Source organism: Hipposideros armiger, unplaced genomic scaffold (genome assembly GCF_001890085.2).
Source record: "Hipposideros armiger isolate ML-2016 unplaced genomic scaffold, ASM189008v1 scaffold_20, whole genome shotgun sequence".
NCBI lineage: Eukaryota > Metazoa > Chordata > Mammalia > Chiroptera > Hipposideridae > Hipposideros > Hipposideros armiger.
Genome location: NW_017731370.1, coordinates 2169221 through 2190342, shown reverse-complemented (window position 1 = coordinate 2190342; position 21122 = coordinate 2169221). Strand labels below are relative to the sequence as shown.

Genomic DNA, 21122 nt, shown 5'->3' with positions numbered 1-21122 from the left:
GACAGGATTGGCTCTTCCAGGGGTCGGCAAACTTTTAAGACAGAACATACCCAAAGAGCCACATGTGGCTCACGAGCCGCAGTTTGCCAACCCCTGTTCTAGAGGGCTGCAAATGTTTCCTGATCTGGGATCTGGTTACTACATAGGGCTAAATTCACTCTGAAAAATTCAAGCTGTCCCTTTCCAATAAATGTGTATACTTTTCTACATGTGTACTACACTCAGGCAAAAAGTTTTGAAACTATAATGTAAAATTTTGAAAATAAAAAATTAACTGCAAATTAAAAAAAAAAACTGTTAGTTGGCATAGCGGGATAAAGGATCCAAGGAATCTCTGTGTATTATCTCTTACAACTGCACTTAAATTGGCAATTACCTAAAAATAAAAAGGTTATTAAAGAGAATCAGAAATGGTTGGGGATCAGACTCTCATCCCCAAAGATTGTGATTTAGGTCATGTGAGGTGAACACAGGGAATCTCCACTTTCTTTGAACAAGCTACCTCAAGTGATTCTGATCTGTCTGGACCATGGCCCTCACCTGGAGAAACCCTGATCTAAACGAACTCTGTAAGCTGTTTAACCTCACTTTGTCTGCAAACCCCATTTTTCAGGAGGCTGGTAAAGGCATATGTCAGCAACAGCAGAGAGGAGGTGGACAGTAGGAGAGCCAAGTCAGTCATGAGAGGCTAACAAAAGCTAACCACTCTGGGCCGGCCAAGTGGCTCAGTTGGTTAACAGTTCACTCAACAGTTTGAGCTCTGAGCAACAAGGTCCACAGTTTGACTTCCGGCCGGAGCTGAGCTGCAGCTGAGCTGCCAACAGATGGCAGGATGGCTCAGCTAAAAAAAAACAAAAAACTAACCACTCTGAGAGCCAGGATTCAACTTTTACTGGAGAAAAATTAGATGAACTGGAAAAACATTAATAAAATGTGAGAGATTCACTGGTAAAAGGACATACGTACGAAGTTTTCCCTGTAACCATCACAGATGCAGCCACACAAATTATGCACAAATCAATGATTTCTTAGTTTGTTTTCCATCAAGAAGTAGTGGAATCAAGATAAGAGAAATGATGTTGGAAGCTAAATGTCCTTTAGGAGGTTAGCAAGACAAAGTTTGGAAATCGGTGCAATATGCTTGTGCTTTTGGTCATTTCCGGTACATTCTTCACCACAAACACTGAAAGTAATATTTTTCTCCTGGGACTAGAAGGAAATAAAAGAACAATTTGGTGCAGTCTTAGTTGGGTCACAGAGTATTTTCATCTCCTTTAGCTCCAGATCAAAACTCTATGGGCTGACAGATACACTTTGGTTCTGGTTCAGATTGCTTTAATGGGAAATTTTCTGTCAAATCTTCAGTTTGATTTGAAGTTCATTTTCAAAATAATTAGTTAATACTTAAGTCCAATTCCAATTTTTAAAAATTAAATCATAACTCATTCCAGTTTTACTTACATCTGGTAGAAACCTGTTGCAATATTTGCAACCTCTAGAACATTAAATTAATGCCAATTAAACCATTAATTCACTTTCGAGGCCCTTCCAACAAGTCAAAAATTGGCATCTCTGTCCAAGCCTTATTTTCAGCTGTACCTTGAACTGCAATACAGTGTTAGTCTCCTGTACTCAAAAGGGGCAGCTGTCACTCAGCCGTGGCAAACTGCAGCCCTGAGAGACGGTATGCTCCATGCAGCCAGTTCTCATTTTTTTTCAAAAGAAGTTAGAAACCCTGATTTTTTTGAGTCTCCTGATTTTTAAATATTGGCAACAAATTCCAATTTTTTTTACTATTCTGGCAATCTTTATTAAAAGTCAAATTTAGAATTTTATAGCAAAGCAATACTATCTCTGTGCAAACTGAAGATCAAAAAAATTCCTTAATTTATGTAAATTAAGATACAAAGCTTATTCCCAATATTTTGGAGAACTATATTTTCATTTTTGGAAACAGGGTTCAACGGGCACATTTAGGATCTTGCTAACATTAGCCCTACATAGCCAGAGACTACTGGATCCACTAAATGGACAATGAAAACCGGTTGAGGCTGCTGATGAATGCTTCAAAGCACGGACACAGGTTTCATTGTTATATTCAACGAGACTAAAGTCTTCCTTAAAACTGGGCTGATAGGCTGCAGATAGTGTAACAGGCTGTTAGTTCTTTAGGCCAAAATGCATGGATCTGCGTGTAGTATAAAGACTCATTCTCTGCCTTTGGTCAGTAACTTGAGAGCTTTCTGTAGGTTCTGTACGGCGGTGCTCATGTCTTCATATTGCAAAGCACTGCCGGCATATTTACAGTATTTCTGAGCTCTGGCAAAGTCCTCTGGTGTGAGACAGATATCCCCCTGGGAAACTACTGAAAAGTACAGGATCGATGGCCAGAATAGCCTGTGGAGTAGGTTGGATGGTATTACTTGTTAAACCTGCGCTGTGAGGCACTTCTATGGGCGTATTAGCTGGAACGTGCGCAGGGGGTGGGGATCTATATTCCAGTGTAGCTGCTTGATTGCACGTTGCTGGGGTAGTAAGTTGAAGATGGCAGCTGAGGTGGCTGGGTGGGAAGAGAGGTTGCTCCAACATCTTCATTTTCTTCAACATCATTATCTTCTTCAATTCCAATAGGCCCTCCTTGAGGAGTCTCTCCATTCTTTCAACAATTATGGATATATATTGCCTTCACCTTGCATACTTTCTGTGTTTCACATTTTCATCAGTGAGCTCTCCAAACACTGTAATGACATCTATTAAAATACTTGTAGTATAGAAGGACTTGATCATGTTTTTGTGAAATCACCCAGCCCGATCTTCACTGTCTGCATACAAAAACATTTTCAGGAGCCAGCCGAGTGGCTCAGTTTGTTAAGAGCTCGCTCGAGTTTGAGCTCTGAGCAACAGCGGTTCGATTGCCGGCCAGAGCTGAGCAGCCGCTAAGCTGCCAACAGGTGGCAGGATGGCTCAGCTTAAAAAAATAAAAAAAAAACATTTTCAAAGCAAAATTCTCCAAATGGGCAGAACCAACTATTTCTTGAGTAATAGCTTCATTACCACCCAAATGTTTCTTAAGAGCTTCTAACTGATCCATTAGCTTTGATAAAAATTTACGACACTCAGTAGTTTTACTATCAATTTTCATTCCAGTTTGCATTGCATATAAATAACAGTAATAGGCCACAACAGGGTCCCGCTTGTCACGTTCCTGAGCCATCCTCAGGTGATGCTGTCTGCTCTTAAACTGTGGGGAGAGCAGAGGCAGCAGGGCAAGCGCAGCCATCGCTACTCCAAGACTCACCACTTCTCAAATTCCAATTTTTAAGACCTCGTCTATGGGCCAATCAGCACACATCTGTGAACTGTCTCTTCTGCAACCTCCGGCCTATGTCACTCTGTAAAGGTTAATAAGATCTCAAGCTTCTCCAGATGCACAATCTGAGCTTTGGCAAGTCCTCAGCTTTCCACACAATGCAGATCTCATTTGACACATCTGCCAGTCCTAACAACATATGATTTTATTCTCATGCTTAGCTGAATATTTAAACTATTGAATATTCTTACCTCTTACTACTTAAAGAAAAATGATGATAAATACAGAAGTAAGCCATTTAACATGAGCTGTAGTCTAGCTGCTATGTTCAATACACCTTTACTAAGAGCCGGGTTAGTGGTCACACATGCCACGTATCTTCCAATTATGACAATTAGAATTTATAACGCTTTTTTTGCTTCTCCAAAATGAGTCAGATGAGCTTCTTACCCAGAATCCACAGAAGAATGATGAAATATCATGGTATTTTTCTCAATACCTTGATCTCATTGGTATAGACAACTTCACCTACAACTTTGGCAATGAACTGCAATTATCAAGATCTTAAGAGAAAAGATGATATTCTCTTTGGAGCTAGTAGTTTGGAGCAAAATAAAATAAATCAAATCAAATCAATAAAAAATACCCCACATACAAAACTTACATAGTTACATGGGATGGGAGGAGAAATATAAATGTTCAAATAATATGGGAAAAATTGACAAAGAGATATTCAGGTAAAATAATTAATGGACAATGAGAATCTACCTATAAATTAGATACTAGATCCCTTTAGTTTTTGTAAAAGTTGGCTCTTACATTCTCAGTGTGAATGTTAGTGATTTCAAGATCAAGGAAACAGGAACATGAAATTAAACAAGTATTAAATTTTGAAGAAATTATGACATTCAGATGGACAATGTTTATAGGAAGAAAAAAATCTGAGTAAACAAGTATCCTGCCTCCAAACAACATCACGATTAGCTTATCCAGGCCTTGCCCATCCATCTTGCCCCCAACCTGCCTATTCGTCATTTCTCTGCACCTCATTTAGGATACAGGGGATGGGCTTAAGGGGTGTAAATTTACCAATTATATTGCCCTTTGTCCAGTTCTGAAAAAATACTCAGTGAAAAGAAAGTGAAACTACAATAATTTTTTTTTTACTATTAGTAAATTTTATTTTACTGTGTTAACTTTGTTTTCCATGGCTGACTTAGAGAATGTTGACAGTAATTAAGATCTGGAACATGAAAATCACAAGATTATGGATTCCTCTAATGGTTGGTACAATAGTGATTTAAACAGCAGAATTTTCACCGCTGGAGCTAACTGAAGGGCACGGTATCTGTTATCATGGGACTACAGAAAACAAGGTCAGAAAGAAGCTAGACAAATCATCCAATTTAAATATTCAGTTTATAGGCAGTAGTTAAGTACACCTTAAAAGATCTCCGGGGAAAGTTATATTCATGTGATGTGAGCATGTTGTGTCCAACAGTACAGGAAACACGCAGCTCCCACATAGCAGAGGGCAATTTACCATTATTAATATTATTAGTTCATGCTTGTTTACAGAATCATTTTCAGGTGACTGAAAATAAAAACCAGAAAGCCTATTGTTCCCCATGTGTTGAAAACAAAAGGAAAATAGTGGTGCTGCCTGTTGTTAGAGTCATTCTCTAGAACAGGGTCATGAAAGCGTATTTTCACCCAAGTACTAGCCAATTATCAACATGTAGTACATGCTTTACTGAGATACATACTATTGTTTACGTTTAGGTTTTCAGCCAATTAATATATTAATAAAGAATGAAAAGTTAAAAAATTAATGGGCTTTAACCAATAAGTTTCAGCAGAGTTAGCCAGAAACATTTCTACTAGGCCCAAATGAAGTACCTTTCATTCATTAATACAGGACCACAGGGCATACTTAGACATCAGAGGCTCAATTATCTAAAAAGAGTTCCTCTAGGGAAACAAAAAACTTTCCATTTTCATTCTGTAACTGCTTCTTAATGATAGAAAATATTCTTTCTTTTTTGGCATTCTCCCTTTTCTCTCTACCTCAGGACATATTTACAGATGCACTGGCTGCTTTACAGACATGCTAAAAGTTCTTGCTGTGGTTGATCAAAGTTGGAATGCCTGAGGAAATTATTCAACTTAGACAGTCCAGAATTATATCTAGCCAAATCGTTACAGTGCTCTACTTTAAACATGTGTTAAAGTAATATTTTAGCTATCCTGGAAGTAGGTTGAGAGAACATTTGTTTGCATCACACTCTGTGAACACTTGAATCAAATACAGTATGTTGAATACCTAGTTTTAGTATCTGTGACAGTTCATTTTTAACTGTTCAATTACACAAAAGAAAACATGTTGTATGTTAACCAAAAACTCTCACACACAACAGTATATGTATTAGGAACTAAGACTTTTTACGATCTTCTTGAAGCATCCAAGTTCTTCTGGAAATGTCAGAATAAATGTAACAAATGTTGATTTTTTTTTTCATTATAGCACTTGATCTGACATACAATAGTCTGTCAAAAAATGGAACCACATTTTTCTCAAATTTTATTATTTAAAAATTTTAATAAAAAAGCACTGCACATCTGTCCTTACCTCTTTTCTATTATTAATCTGCCTAATTTGCAAATAAACATATAATTAAGCAGAAAAATGACATCAGAGCAGTTTACTTTCATGTTTTTTTTAATTGAAAGCCACGGAATTCCAGTACAAAGAGTTACTTGTCAAATATAACACAAATCTCTAAAATAAAATATTGGCTTCAACAGACTTGCACATCTGAAATAGTTTTAAGCTTTATTTTAGTTGGATTCTTTACGATGTCCAGGAAGAGGTTAGCACACACGGTACCTGAAATTGTCCTTTCCACATGAGCTACAATAGAAAAGACAAATGTAGCTGTTTCTCTAGTAAAGCCAAATTTGGCATCCACTTATACTTCCCTTCAACCTAAATAATTACACCTTTTAACCATGTTGACAATAATACGACAACATCACTCCAAAAAAAATCCTAACAGACTATGGAATTATAGTAACTTAAACCATCCTTCTATCAAACGTGAGGTGAGGACATGGTTAGAATTGGGGCGGGGGTTATTAGTAACTTATAAGTAGTAGCTTATAACTATGCTTTTTATTATTATTAAAAAGACTTCCAAATCTCTAGAAAATGTTAACATCTGCACATACTTCAAGAGAGGAAAACATAAGTTCTTCACTCTGAATATTCTAAGAAGCCTAGTAAGTGTTACAGTGTTGACGCCCTGTGTTATGGTATCTGCACGTCGTGACTGTCAGTAACCGAGTACACACCACGCAGGGGGCTGGACGCTGAGTGAGACTGACTGCCAGTAAAAGCTCCTTGGCAGTGGGAACGGCCGAAGAACTTTGGTCAACTGGGATGCCTACGATTCAATTTTAAGCTATTTGTTCTGCTATAGTGAGATGTAATCCTTCATTATTCTAACACTTAGGTAAAAAGCCTGCCACCCACATAAAAATTAGATGATAGAAAGAGAAAATGAATGAAAACAAATAATAAACAATGTTTTGTTCTGCTTTGGAGCAGGATCTAGGATATGATCATGATGGGATTCCTAAAAATTATATCACTTAAATTTCTTCCTCATTCCTTTCCAAATTCTGCATAAAGGCCTAGGTTTGGGAGATGGACAAAAACTTAAAATCAAAACAAGTCTTTCAGATTGACCTTTATAATATCAGCCTGTAATTTTGCTGAACACAGAAAACTCTTCTTAGCCTAGCTCCCTCATTACCAAAAGCAAAACAAAGTAGATGTTAGATTATAAAATCTATGCCCCAAATGATACAGATCCAAACACACGCACGCACTCACACTCACACACACACACACAATATGACTCAATAGTGACAACACTATAAATCCAAGGGTCAATGAATCTAATATCTCTATTAATATAGGACAAGATGACGTTTTACATTCACTCCAAAAATCTAATTTGCTTCCACAGAGCCAAAACACAGGATTACCAAGTCCACCACACTACAAAATGTAGCTTAAGTAGTTCAAAAGTGAATTCCAAAACATAATATATTCTCAGAGAGCAACACTCCCTGAACAAAATAAGGGCTCACAAATAAAGCTACATGCTCCTCAGGAACTGCTAAGTCTGATCTTGGACCATATGTCTTCTAACAGGTTCAGCCAAGAAGAATACATCTGATAAGGTCCACACAGCTCATCAAGAAATGGCTAGAAAAGGGTAAAAATTGTTTCATGTTCCCACCAGTACAAAGTAAAATGTAACAAGCTCTGTACTTAAGTTTTTGACCTGGTCAAAAACTGGTACACAGTTTTGATGCAGTATAAAATTAATCTAGAATGTGATAATTGGTTCGGTTTTCTTTGTAGCCTAAAAAAATTGAAAGAAAAAAAAAAATCAACACTTCCGCTAAGGAGATACTTTGTGCTAGAAAGCAGGTTTAATTTCTAGGGTCTCAGAAAAAGAACAAATGTACCTAATGTGTAAAAGCAAACAGTAAGTTACAAGTTGCCCCTCAGTACTAAAGGCAAGAATCAGCATCAGTACTAAAAACAGTGTTTTAAAAAGAGCGTAACTTACTTTTACTGTCCCAGGCTAACTGGGCTCTGTCTGGTGCTTCCTTGTCTGCACATGGCCACCCACAGCCTGTCTTCTAATTAAATCAATGCTCTAGCAGCAGAACAAGCAAACAAGTTGCCTCCCATCTGCGTACAGCTCTTCAGGACACATTTCCCTTGGTCAGAAGGTGGAAATTCTTGAGAGAGGTGATTTTCTCTGCCTCTTCACAAGAAGAACATGGATACTTGGCTGGATGCAACTCCATGAAGTGTAACTGTGTGTATACACCTCAAAAAATAAAACAAAAAATGCAGAGAAACATAAAGACTCTATAAACAGCTGGCATACACAGAAATACTGAAGCACCACTGGAAATACTGCTAAACAGACAGGCAAAATAGGGTCTTTGACTAAAACAATCAATGATACCTAGTTGAAAAAAATAAGTAAAAAGGGTATATAAAGTCAAAACTCATATTTCATGCAAAGCAAACATTTTAAGTACTACAAAAGAAAAAAGGAAAACTCCTTGCTTCACATACATACAAACATTACAGAGAACAAAAGATATTATCAATGGAAAAGAAAAATGAGACTTTCAAAGGTAGCAGGTCTACTCAGACTCATCAGTCACATTACGGCTAATGGGCACGTGTGTTATGTGAGCTAAATGCATCAAGCTGTCTTTCCAATATGTTCAGCCCTATGGGGAAGGGGAGGAGAGGAGGAAACAAGGAACTACTGAAATACTCAGCTACCCTCTGCTTATGAAAAGATGATTTCTGCAAAAGAAAAAAAAATGCAACTGGAAATGCTTACTTATTTAATTTCTTAACCTCCCAAATAAACAGAAATGACTATAAAGTAGATGCCCCTACTTTTTTAACAAAAACTAAAAACTGAAGTGGGGTTAGGGAGCAGGGTGTGGTTAAACGTCTATTCACAAAGTAACCCACAAGCGAACTTGCTACAGGTTTGGTGAGAGAAAGGCGGTCATTATCAGTCTTTCCCAACATTTCCTTCCAACCTAGGTATGCCGCTATGCCAGCAACAAGCCACATCATCGCCACCACCACTAAGCATTTCAAAGACTAGCAGGCCTTAGGTGCTCTCTCTCTCCCTCTGAGGAACACAAATAATTCCAGGCAGAAGCATATAGCCAAGGGAAGAGGGTATGGCTTAATCCTGCACCTGCACAGGCCTGGGCTGAGGTCCACCAACAACCGACTACTCAACAGTGATAACTTTCTAGATTTCTTGCTTTATAGAAGCGCGTGCAGAGCTGGCTCTGGGTGTAAGAGGAAGTAGAGACACAGATAAATGTGCAACAATACTATAAATAATAATCCAAATACCAACTTTTTTTCTCTCCTACCCCAAACTATCAGCCATCTGGATAATAAGTTACTTCTTAAAAGATTTTCTTAGAGTTTATAAGCAAGCATTATATTGGGTTATATAGAGATCCAAAGACAATGGACTGTTTTGAGCAGACAGGTATAAAAACTTGTGCCCGGCAGAATTTGCTCTTTAAATGCTAAAGCACTTGGACAATAAACTAGTTCTAACCATGAATTACCATTTCCCCAGCATAGGGAGCTTTAAAGGGTGAATCAAGTCAACAAAAGAACAGCAGGGTCCACTTAGAATAACATAAATTCAATAAAACATTTTTAACAAAGAAGCCTCTGCAATTTGCCTTTCACTATTTGAAACCTAAAAGCTACACCTGTCACTATTTTTAATGCAAAGTATTCTACCCACCAAAATAACCAGTTTTCAAAATGAATTAACCAAAATATCTCAAAGGCTACTTCAATGTATTTAAAATCTCGTCCAGATTCTTCAGTTTCTCACAAAAGACAAGTAACTCCTCAAAAGTTTGTCATTCGTATTTCATCTATTATTCCTTATTAGAACTCTTTAACCAGGACTTCATACATTTTTAGAAAAATATTGAGGTGCAAAGGAAGCTTCAGTAAGTATTTTATGAGTGCAAGTTCATTTTCTATCAGAATCTATAAAACACTTTCTGCTTTAGCAGTGGCATCACGACTCACCCAGGGCTATATCTAATTTCCTCAAAGAAAAAATTTGTATCAGAAGCTATACCATGTGAAATGTGCAAAATTATGGTCTAGAATTTAAAATACAGTCATTACCTGAAACAAAACTATTTTAAAAGCATCCATGAAAACAACTGTCTTCCAAATGCTTAGCCCTACATATGAAGATCAGATTGTTTCACAATATTTATCTTCTGTACTGTGAATTGTATTATCCAATGGATAGAAGTCACTTTCCCATCAGTTATAAGGATAATCTCAAAAAAGCTATAAATAGCTAAATGAAACAATGAGACCAAATCAATTTAACAGTAAATTATTAAAACATGATCTATAAACTGACCTTTCCATTTCCTTCCCCACATTTTGAAGATAAACAAAATGCACTTTGGTGTCATATCATTTTCATTTCCACACTCCAAAGCGCCTCTCTTATGGGATTGGCCTCCTTCCCTCCCAAACCCTTAAGGGAGAAGCTAGTCAGTTTAACAGGCAGGAACTTAAGCGCTTGGCCCCACCTCCCTTATTTAAATGAAGAAAACACCCACTCTGGTGCCCAGAAGTGGTAGTCTTAGGAAAACACCACTTGTCTACACTAGTAGACAAGATAAATGAAAGCACACAAGGTAATCTGTTTCCAAGAAAAACTCAATAATAACGTGTCTAGGTGGCCTGAACAAGTACCAAGGCCACCTAAATACATCATTTTTTTATTTATATCATATATATTATTAAAAACTTTATTTTCTTTCATCTTGTCTTTTCCTTCTCTAGGGCATCAAGTTGAAATCAGTGCATTTTTCGTTATTTGGGTAAGTGTAAAGTTTCATATTTTTCCAAAATACAAGGCCAGATACCCCTTATAGCCAATAAGGACCATTAAACCATTTCAATCATTTCAGTTCACAGTTAGTAAAGTGTTCAAGGAATTCAAATCGATTTTCGTTATCTGCCTAAGTAATAACGTAACAGGCAAGTTTTAAAAGTGTGGTTTTATTTTAGTCAAGAAGTCACAAAGTCAAAAAGAAAAGCTATGATGATTATCCATATCGATTCAATAATTAGGACAACACTGCATAGATTGAATTAGGACTCTACTGAACAGACTGATCAAAAAAAAGATAAGTAGTTACTCTCAAATTAAACATAACAGTATAAATCACATTCTCTGGGACTTTTCAGTAAACTAAAAGGACTTAATATTTGTTTATATTTCACTAAGTACGGAAAATATTAGACTTTGATTTTCATGTATCTTCCCATTGACCTAAACTATGACAATACTTTTTCAACTGAACTCTTTATTTGAAAACCTCACCCTGTCTAAAGGTGACGAATCACAATTATACAAGGTAACTGATACTGCAGAGAGCAGTATAAGCATGACTGCCAACATAATTCTTCAGATTCAGGAAAATTTTTCCAGTGAGTGTAGCCTTAGTCTTTATGAAAATGACTAACATATATTTCAATCAAAGATTCCACTAAAAATGAATTTTGAAAAATAATTCATTGAACTTCTTCCCCAAATTTAATAATTAAAGGGGGCAAAGTATGCAAACCTCATTCAGGCCAGTGTTCTATGCTACCATTATCCATATAACAATCAAAATACGTTTGTTTGGGGGAAAAAAACAACCTTCATATCCACACTCTTAAAAAACACAGGTCGGACCGGCCGAGTGGCGNGTATTTTGAGGGGAAAAAATAGTACAGCTAAATATATGTGCAAAGTACAAATCTGGAAGAATATACCAAAAAATAGTATATTAGTGGTCACCAATAGATTTGGATGACTGATGGACAAAGGTGGGATAGAAATTTCACTGTTCACTGTTACATACCTTTCGATTTTGAGCAATCTGAGTGTATTACTTAAAAAAATTTTTTTTAATTTATTTATGGGATACAAAGTACTAGCTAAATCCAAGTTCCAAAACAGGAGAAGCCTATGAGGTCCCACTTAAAAACTGTAGTGAGAGGGGAAAGGCCGTATTCTGAAACTTCTCAACACTCGGCCTATCTAGGGAAGGAATAGATAAAAACATGGCCAATCAACAATACTGGCCCAAGAGCTCTTTTTTGTTTTTGCTTTTCTGGGTCTTGAATTTCTGGGGCCACACAAACTATAGGTAATTCAAATGCAAAATAAATAAATCAATCACAGTATTTGATCTCTATTGTTAAGACTGAAGGGTGAAAAATAAATCATGATCATAGATTAACATCAAATATCCCTGTGATGTTTTTATCACATCTGTAGTCATTACTAGGAATCACTATTTAAAATTGATGAAGTATACTTACATCAATACATGCACAAGAAAAATGTCTAACACTTCAGCTAAGCTTTGAGGTAACACTCAACACAAAAGGTTTCCAATGAAAGGAGATGCAAAGCTTTACACAACAAGAACCAATTTTACAGATCCATTTTTATCATGCCTTTATTTCTGACTAATATGTCTAAATATGGACATTTTGCAATTTCCTACCAGTGATAATATTAAAATTAATTGTATTATTTCTAAAAAACACTGGCAACTTGTCCATTCTCTGCAACAGTTGCTTGAATGTTCAACATAAAGTTAGTATATGACCCAGCAATTCCACTCCATGGTATATACACAAGAGAACTGAAAACGTGTCCACACAAAAACTTGTACACAGATGTTAAGTGCAGAATTATCTGTAATAGTCAAAAAGTGGAAACTCAAATGTACATGAACTGGTGATGATTAAACAAAAGATGCTTTATTCATATAATAAAACATTATTTAGCCATAAAAAGGAATAAAGTATTGATACATACTATGGCATGAATGAACCTTGAGAACAATGAAAGAAATCAATCACAAAAGGCCACATATTGCATGCTTCCATTTATATAATGTCCATAGTAGCAAATATAAAGAGACAGAAAGTAAATTAGTGGTTGCCTAGGGCTGGAAGGAAAGAGGGGAATTGGGGAATGACTGCTAATGGGGGCAGAGTTTCTTTGGGGAACAATATAATGTTCTAAAATTGATTGTACTGATGATTGCAAAATTCCAAATATATTAAATACCATTGACACTTTAAGAGGCTAAATTATACGATAAATGAATTATAACTTAATAAAACTGTTTTGGCAGGGGGAACCTTCTTGCTTCCCATAAATTGTATCTTTACTCATGAGATGTATCTTTTCCAAGTCACCAAACCTCATGGCCTTTTCTTAATCTTCTTGCAACCTTTGATTCTCTACCTTCCCTGCTCTCCTCGGCAAGCATGCCAATCTACTATCCTAGCTCTTCATGGCCCCTCCATCTCCTCCCAGCTTTGTTCTCTTAACATAACTCTCAGACAGCCTGTCCATGAGCATATTCTCAAATGTCTCCTTTAGCAGTTTCATCCACTGNGTCCTCCACAACTAGACTGAAGAACAAAAGGACAGCAACTTGTCTGTTCCCCTTACCCCAATTCCCCAGCACTGTTCCCCTCCCCCAAGTCCCCAATACAAATCTTTAAAAAAAAAACACACAGGTCATCATTCAAAATTCTAAAGCTCACTTATTCATGTGAAACACATTATTCCAAAATGTATTTTACATCATTTTTAAGTTTATACTATTTATAAATAAGTAAACTTTTTCTAAAAGGATTGATACATCACTTGAGAAAAATGTAATGAAATACTCAACATGATATAAGTATGACTTGAGAAAATTAAAGTTATTCTAAACTGTGAAGAAAAAAGGAAAACTTAACTTTATTCAATTTTATATTCATAGTTGCCATTATAGTATATCCCCCAGCTATTCATTAGCCTTCTTTCCCCAGACGCACAGTGACTCTGTGCACTGGTAATCTCAGGACACCATCTTCTGAGTAAAGGAGAGTAATTTGCAATTAAAAACTGAATTAAGTTAGATGAAACTTCTCTTGTGTATGTGTTTTGAGAAAAGGTAAGATTTGGTGGTAAGCATATATCAATCTTCTTTCTTGCATTACTTTTCTGCTTTTATCCATAATATATAATCAACCTGTCTTTGACATTGTAAAACTTGTCATTAATAGTTACATATTCACCTCGAATATATCATTCCCAAAATACCTCATAATAGTAATAATTGCTAACAGTTATGAGGTGTTTGCTATGTGCCATACACTGCATAAGTGATCGTCATGTTAACTCAGCTAATCTTCACAACTCGACAAAGTAGGAATTATTACCCCATGTTATATAAATGGGGAAACTGAGTCAAGGAGAGGCTGCGAGGTGTCCAGAGACACATGGCTAATGATTGGTAGAACTGGTATAAGAAGTATCACTCACATTAGGAGGAGACCACATATCCCCAAATCGGATGGCTCTGGGACCACACTACGATAGAACTGGTCCCCACCATAAATGTTCACCTTCCTTGACTATACTAGGACCAAGCTGAAAGTGTTAACAGAAGGGTTAAAATCTACAAAGCATGATTAAAAATGCAGCTTCACAATTAAACAAGAGAATATACAGAAAACACAGCTAGGACTTTCAGTAAACTCCTGGGCAATTTTCCAAGGGAAAGCACGGCCCGGCGCGACAGCACAGGTGCCCTGATATGAGAGCCCAAACACAAGAGCCACAATCCTGTCAACTTGGGAGGATCTACTCTATCACCTCCTTCCTCAAACTCATCTGTTTTACCTTCCTGTCTTATTTGATTGCCCTAGTAGTCTTCTCAACCAAAAAAATTTATGTGTTCACTACACTCCTCTAAGCTGATTTACACAAATCTAGCTTCTCTAAGTCTGAGCAGCAGAAGTTGGTCTTCTGAAGGCCTCAATCTCCCCTGGATAAACTCATCCTCAAGGTTCCAAATTAAGAAAACTGACAGACCCTCACTCTAGTGTACAAACAATTCCAGCAAACTTGAGCACCTCCCCCACTGAATGTCTGCAGCTAACTGGAGACCAACCTAACAAACACACTTCACAGAGCATAGCTGCAGGATATACACTGAACTGTTAGGTGGTGAGGAAACTCCTCCTCCCAAGTTAGACACTTCTAAACAGTTGAAATTTTTTCTTTTTCTAAATATATATTACTTTTGGGGGGAGTTAACTTCAGGAATTTTCCTACTGAAAATATGGAGGATATTTAAGTATACAATCACCAGTAACTTTTATATACATGAATCTCACAAAACAAAGGGAAAAGGAATTTAAGCAACTTTTTTATATTACTCAGAAAAGTCCTCAGTGAAAACAACCTAACAATAATAGACAGGCTTCTTCACAACTTTGTTAATATTGTTCGGAAACACTGGTCATGTAATTGATGGTTGACTAACTCAACAGTTTCAAGTCATTTAAGAATAACAAACATAAACTCACAAATATTTTAAGTAAAACATAAATAGAGAAAAGAAATACCTCAAGTTCCACCAGAGCTGCAGTTACTGCATCTGTTGCAAGAGCACCAGCCTGTAGCTTTTCAATTGCCTACAAAACCAAGGGGATTTATAAATTTATAATTTATCCATTATAAAACCACAACTTCTCAAACATACCCAGAAACGTTTCAAAGGCTTAAAAAAGTGTAGGATATATAGAGTTAATAAAAATTGATCACTAGTTCCATTCTATACTTCAAGATATAACTACTTAGATTTAAAACAAGCAAGTATTTATATTCAGGATAACTTATGAAACAATTCAAAATGTTTATCTTTCACAGTCATTTTGACATGGGGATGAGCCAGAAGTTGCATGGTGTCAGATCCAGTGAATAAGGTGGATGAGGACACACCGTAATGTTTTTGACAGAAACTGCTGTACCAGAAACAATGTGTGACACGGAGCCTTTCCATTGTGATCATAAAATACGGTGAATGCTACTGCCCAGTGCCATCCAACAGAAAGACAGGGATCTTCGATATGGGAAGCAGCGTGTAGAACCTTAGTAACAGTGTGTGACAAGTTTCAACTTGTTCAGTGCAGTCAGTTGGGTGTGAGCTACAGTCAAGATAAGGTGTTTTCTAAAGTGTGCTGTAAATCATCCTCCATCATGACAATGCTCCGTGTCACATATCGTTTCTGGTATACGGCAATTTCTGTCAAATAAAAACATTATGGTGTGGGGGGCTGGACGAGTGGCTCAGTNTGCCATTTCACAACCAATAGAATGGCTATAATCAAAGACAGATAATAAGTGTTAGCAAGGATATGGAGAAATCTCAACCTCATATCCTGCCCATGCAGGCCACTTTGGAAAACACACAGCCATTTTCTCAAAAAGTTAGAGTTACCATATGACCCATCAATTCCACTCCTAGGTCTATACTACCAAGATAGTTGAACACATATGTCCACACAAAAATGTGTACATGGATGTTTGTAGCAAAATTATTCATAATAGTCAAAAAGTGGAAACGACCCAAATGTCCATCAACTGATGATGAATAAACAAAATGTGGCATATTCATATAATGCAATATTATTCAGCCATAAAAAGAAATGAAGTATTGATACATAATATAACATGGATGGACCTTGAAAACATTATGCTCAATGAAAGAAGCCAGACACAAAAGGGCACATATTATATGATTCCATTTATATAGAATGTCCAGAATAGGAAAATCCAGACACAGAAAGTAGATTAGTGGTTGCCAGAGGCTGGGGAACAAGGGGAAGAGAGATTTAATGGAGAGTGACTACAGTGGGTACAGTTTCTTTTGGAGGTGATAAAAAATGTTCTGGAATTAGATAGTGGTGATGGGTGCATAACTTTGTGAATACACTAAAAAAAATAACACTGAAATTTACAAATTAAAAGGATGAACTTTGTGATATATGAATTACATCTCCGGGAAAAAAAGATCAATATAATGGTTGACATGTACAAAAATCATGCTTTTTAGTAATACAGTCCTCCCTTGGTATCAGGGGGCAGAGTGATTCAAGGAACCCCTCAGATACCAAAATCCAAGTATCTCAAATCTCTTACAATGTAGTATTTTTTTTCAAATATTTTTGATCTGTGGTTGGTTGAATCTGTATAAGGAAACCATAGTCAACTGTAATCATATTTTATACACATACACTATGATAAGCAGATTTAAGAATATGCTATAAAAATATAAAGAAAGAGATCAAAACGCTGGGTTAATGTAACTGTAGGTGGTTTCTTTTTAAAATATTTGTGCATTTCCCAGATATTCTTTAATAAGCATGCACTGCTTTTTAAAAGTAGGGGAAGCTTTAATTAAAACAAACAAAAAAGGGAATTTTTAAACTTCCGAGTGTATAAAAACTCATTAGCTTAGTAGTCAACGGTCTCAGCTGACATGATCCCCCAAATACTTTTCANAAAAAAAAAAAAAAAAAGCATTACAGTGTGTCCTTATTAACCGAATCTGGCACCATGTGACTTCTGGCTCTTTCCCAAAGTCAAGATGGTTCAGGACATTGAGGCAGCCACAACAGCACAATTAAAGACACACTCATCAAATAGGACTTCTAGAACTGCTTCAGAAAGTGGCAAGAACGATGGGATAAGTGTGTTTGAAGCAAGGGGGAGTATTTTGAGGGGGATTAATGGCAATGTGTCTTTTACTGTAATTTTTTTTTTAATTTAAACATTCACCATATTGTTTAATCACACCGCACAGCTCACTTATAATTTGAATTAAGACAATGAAAAAAATATAGCCACTAAATGCAAAATGCAAGGAATTTATTAAGAAAGGGGGCTTCATTTATCACAGAACAATTCAAATAGCCATAGAAATTACATGAATTCAGTTTCGTTTAAATACCCTGACATTTCATACTTTATATAGATAATTGAAGCTCAGAGCTAATAATTTCTCTTCCCACTGTTACTATTCTCCCGACCCCTAACTATAAAAAACAGTGACTTCCAATCACAGAGACATTTTAGAATTCTTAGATGGAAACATACATTTGACAAAAGCATTTTTTATACTATCCTGTATTTTATAGTGTGATAAACAAATCATATTCTTTTGTAGAATAAAATACAGTGAGTAAAGATCTATGAAATCACTTTACTTCTTGGGTATAAATTAATATAGGAAAGAAAGAGAAAGAAGTCTAATTTCTAATAAATTATTAAAACTCCACTTTAGTCAACAAAGAGAAAGCTGAAAAACTGAGAATTGTATTAAACTTTTAAGAAGTTCATTCATTGTATAAATTGAGGCTGATTGTATACTCCAAATGTACTAGGTTTGTAGGACTACCTTAGTTCTACATAAGTAAAACTTATTTCTTTTCAGATAATGAAAAGATTTCACACTTTGAAAAATAAGATAAAAAAATATAAACTAGCTTAGAGAACTTTCTAGCTGTATTTTAAATTAAAAAAAAAGCAATAAAATCCCTATAACAAAATATTATTTATTTATGGGGTTTCATTCATAAGAAAAAAGCTTAGATCTCTAATAAAGTATAATCTTTCTTTAAAATGATATGTAAATATAAATCAAGAGCTGAAAGACTCATATTTACTTGATACACAAAATCCTATTAACATTTTATTTGCATAAAAACTAATGAAAGGTTTGCCTACATGAGCATATAGTCAGGATCAAAATAAAAACAAACAATATTTCTTCTGAGTCCATTCCTGGCTCTACATTAAATATTCAACAATGTAGCAAAACCTCAAAAACCAAAGAGAAAAAAAGCACAACTAAGTACAAGGGCAAAGCTAACTCAGGAATGACAATGAATTTCTATAACACAAACTATGTGATGAAAAACAGAAGGAAAACATACAGGATAAGCTCCCTAAGAAAAGCACCCATTTTCATTTGTTAGTACTTTTTTCTTCCCTTCACAGACACAGTGGCTGCCTCTGAGCTGTTTCCCTACTCCTTCTATACAGCTCAAAGTCTTTGCAAAAATTAAAAAATATATGATTATGTGCCAATTTCAAAAATAGACTTTAATCTAGGAAACGAAGGGAAAGATCTAAGCATGATTTGGAGAATAAAGAAACACAAAACAAAATAAAAAAAGACCTGACAAATATGAGCAACAATATTTTATGGTTCAAACCAAAGATTATCTTCTAAATCAAACCTTACAATTTTGAATTTCAAAGTAAAGCTGCTTCATGGTCAAAACTGAAATATTTCTATCATACACATTCCCTTCATACCTTCTGACAAGCTCGTTTGCATACATGTTTATATTCCTTGGCTTTGGATTCAGAATGATAACCTGCACCTGTAGTGGAACAAACCAACCAATTGTTAGTATTCATTAAAATATCAGAGTCCTTGCTTATATTATATAAATAGTTCATACAAACTGATGCTTCCCCAGTGACAATAAAACTATTGTCTTAACTATACGGATTTTTAAAAATCTAATAGTTTCTTTCTCCATCATAAAAGCCTTGTTAATACCATGCCTTATCTACTTTTTCAAAAGCTATTTTCCTGGGAGAGGCACTAGAAATAGCTCATGTCCCCAAAGAGGCTTTACCAAGGTCACCTTTCCTCCTTCTGAAAAACCTCTCTCCAAAGTCAGGAGTTCTTTGGTCTGGCGTTGATAACCCAAGCAGTGTCAGGGACAGTTCCTCTCTGTTGACCTTTACAAAGCACCTGCCATTCGGGAATCCAGAATTCTTAAGAGTAATTTTAGAAAATGAGGCAGTTTCTAAATAATACTTGAAGTTGAGGGATGTTGCATCCCGCCTGTCCACAATCACCACCAATAATACCACCACTCCTACCCAAACCTTTATACATCCTCTCACCTCCCGGAATGTAGGCTGAGGTATCTCTGAAACCTCAGTGATGGTATATTCACAACTGCCTATTAGAAACTCTGGCAGTCCCTGGTCTTTTGATCAAAATCCAGCAACTTCCTCAAAAGAAAGTCTCTGAAATGTGTTTCCCTAAAAAGGATTAATACTTGCTTAGTTAGGGATTTGAGAATAATCTAAATAAGAAAGAAACCAAGAGTCCTTAAACTGTGATAATTAGGCTTCCAATCAAAGTTCTGACCCCTCCTCTCCGCCCCCTCCCCACAAGACTCCATAGGGGTACAAAAAAAGGAGGATTAAGAACTCTATCTCTAAGCCTCATGGCTCCTCATGTGAGGCTGAAGACTGCACAAACTTAACCCTCCTTTCCTCAACGCTGAGAAAGAACTGGCCATGAAGCTATGGTCAAGTGACCCAAGAGAGCAGAAAAGATTCCCAAGCAACAGAATTCATAATACACCCAAATTCAATCCTGTTTTTCAGGACTTCACAGAACCAGCTCCAATATTTAATAGGCGTCTCTTCATGGCTCTCTAATAGGTGATCTCAGGTCTGCTGTCTTACATCTCAGGGTCCCAGGCTTTCAGCAGTGTTCCCAAAGATTGGGACACTGTTGCCACAGAGATAACTTTAGTGTATGGATGATAGCATTAATACATAAATCCTTCTGTATTATAATAGGGAAAAAGTCTCAACATGGCTCCAGTATATCTTTAATATCTGGTTAACACTTGCTAATTCCTCTGTTTAACAAAGGAGAGGTAGGCTTCCGATCGAAGCCACTGCCATGCAACAGGATCTAGGTAAAATTCAATTACACTGTTTTGTTTGGTCTAAAGTTATTTTCTCTTAATGCAAATTATGGTGAAATTCCATTTCAGTAAAGATAAGTTTTATCTTTAAAATTTTAATATGAAAAAGCGTTTTGTAACACTAGGTAAACAATATAGGTAGTACACCGATGTAATTGAAAAATCAAGAAACTACCATTCAAATGACTAAAATTTGGGTAAGTCTCCTCTAGTACTAAAACAACAAACAAAGAAAAACATTAAAATCTCTACACTGGATGAGGAATTGAAATTCTGTCCCTTAATGGTGCAAGATATATACTTCTAGATAACCAATCTGACCTTCTAATAATAAGTCACCCTTAATCCACACCCATTTGCCATAACCCAAATTTCCTCCAATTACTGCTGGCCCCAGCAGCAATTTTATCTAGCAGCCATTACCATCAAGTGTGTGTCTGAGAAAGGATGGATATTACCATGACAGGCATGGAAAGCAATGCTTTCCAAGTAATCAAAAGCTCTATGTTCTTGTTTGTTATAAATGTCAGACCTTTC

The 21122-nt window shown here is 36.2% G+C and overlaps 1 protein-coding gene and 1 pseudogene across 7 annotated transcripts in view; both read right to left on the bottom strand.

Moving 5' to 3' along the window:
- TASP1 (taspase 1) overlaps nt 1-21122 on the bottom strand; it is a 253771-nt gene that overhangs the window by 227481 nt on the left and 5168 nt on the right. For 6 of the 7 annotated variants that reach the window (XR_002123096.1, XM_019635266.1, XM_019635267.1 and 3 more), the window contains exons 3-4: nt 19162-19229; nt 15405-15473 (exon numbers count right to left, since the gene is read on the bottom strand). Coding sequence is in view for 5 of the 7 variants with exons in the window: in XM_019635266.1 (XP_019490811.1) it covers nt 15405-15473; nt 19162-19229 (137 nt within the window). In the remaining 2 variants the exon portion in view is untranslated. Of the gene's footprint in view, nt 1-7953; nt 8107-15404; nt 15474-19161; nt 19230-21122 lie in introns of those variants that run through there. The other variant, XM_019635272.1, reaches the window with a different exon arrangement.
- On the bottom strand, nt 2193-3280 carry LOC109378997 (vacuolar protein sorting-associated protein VTA1 homolog; annotated as a pseudogene).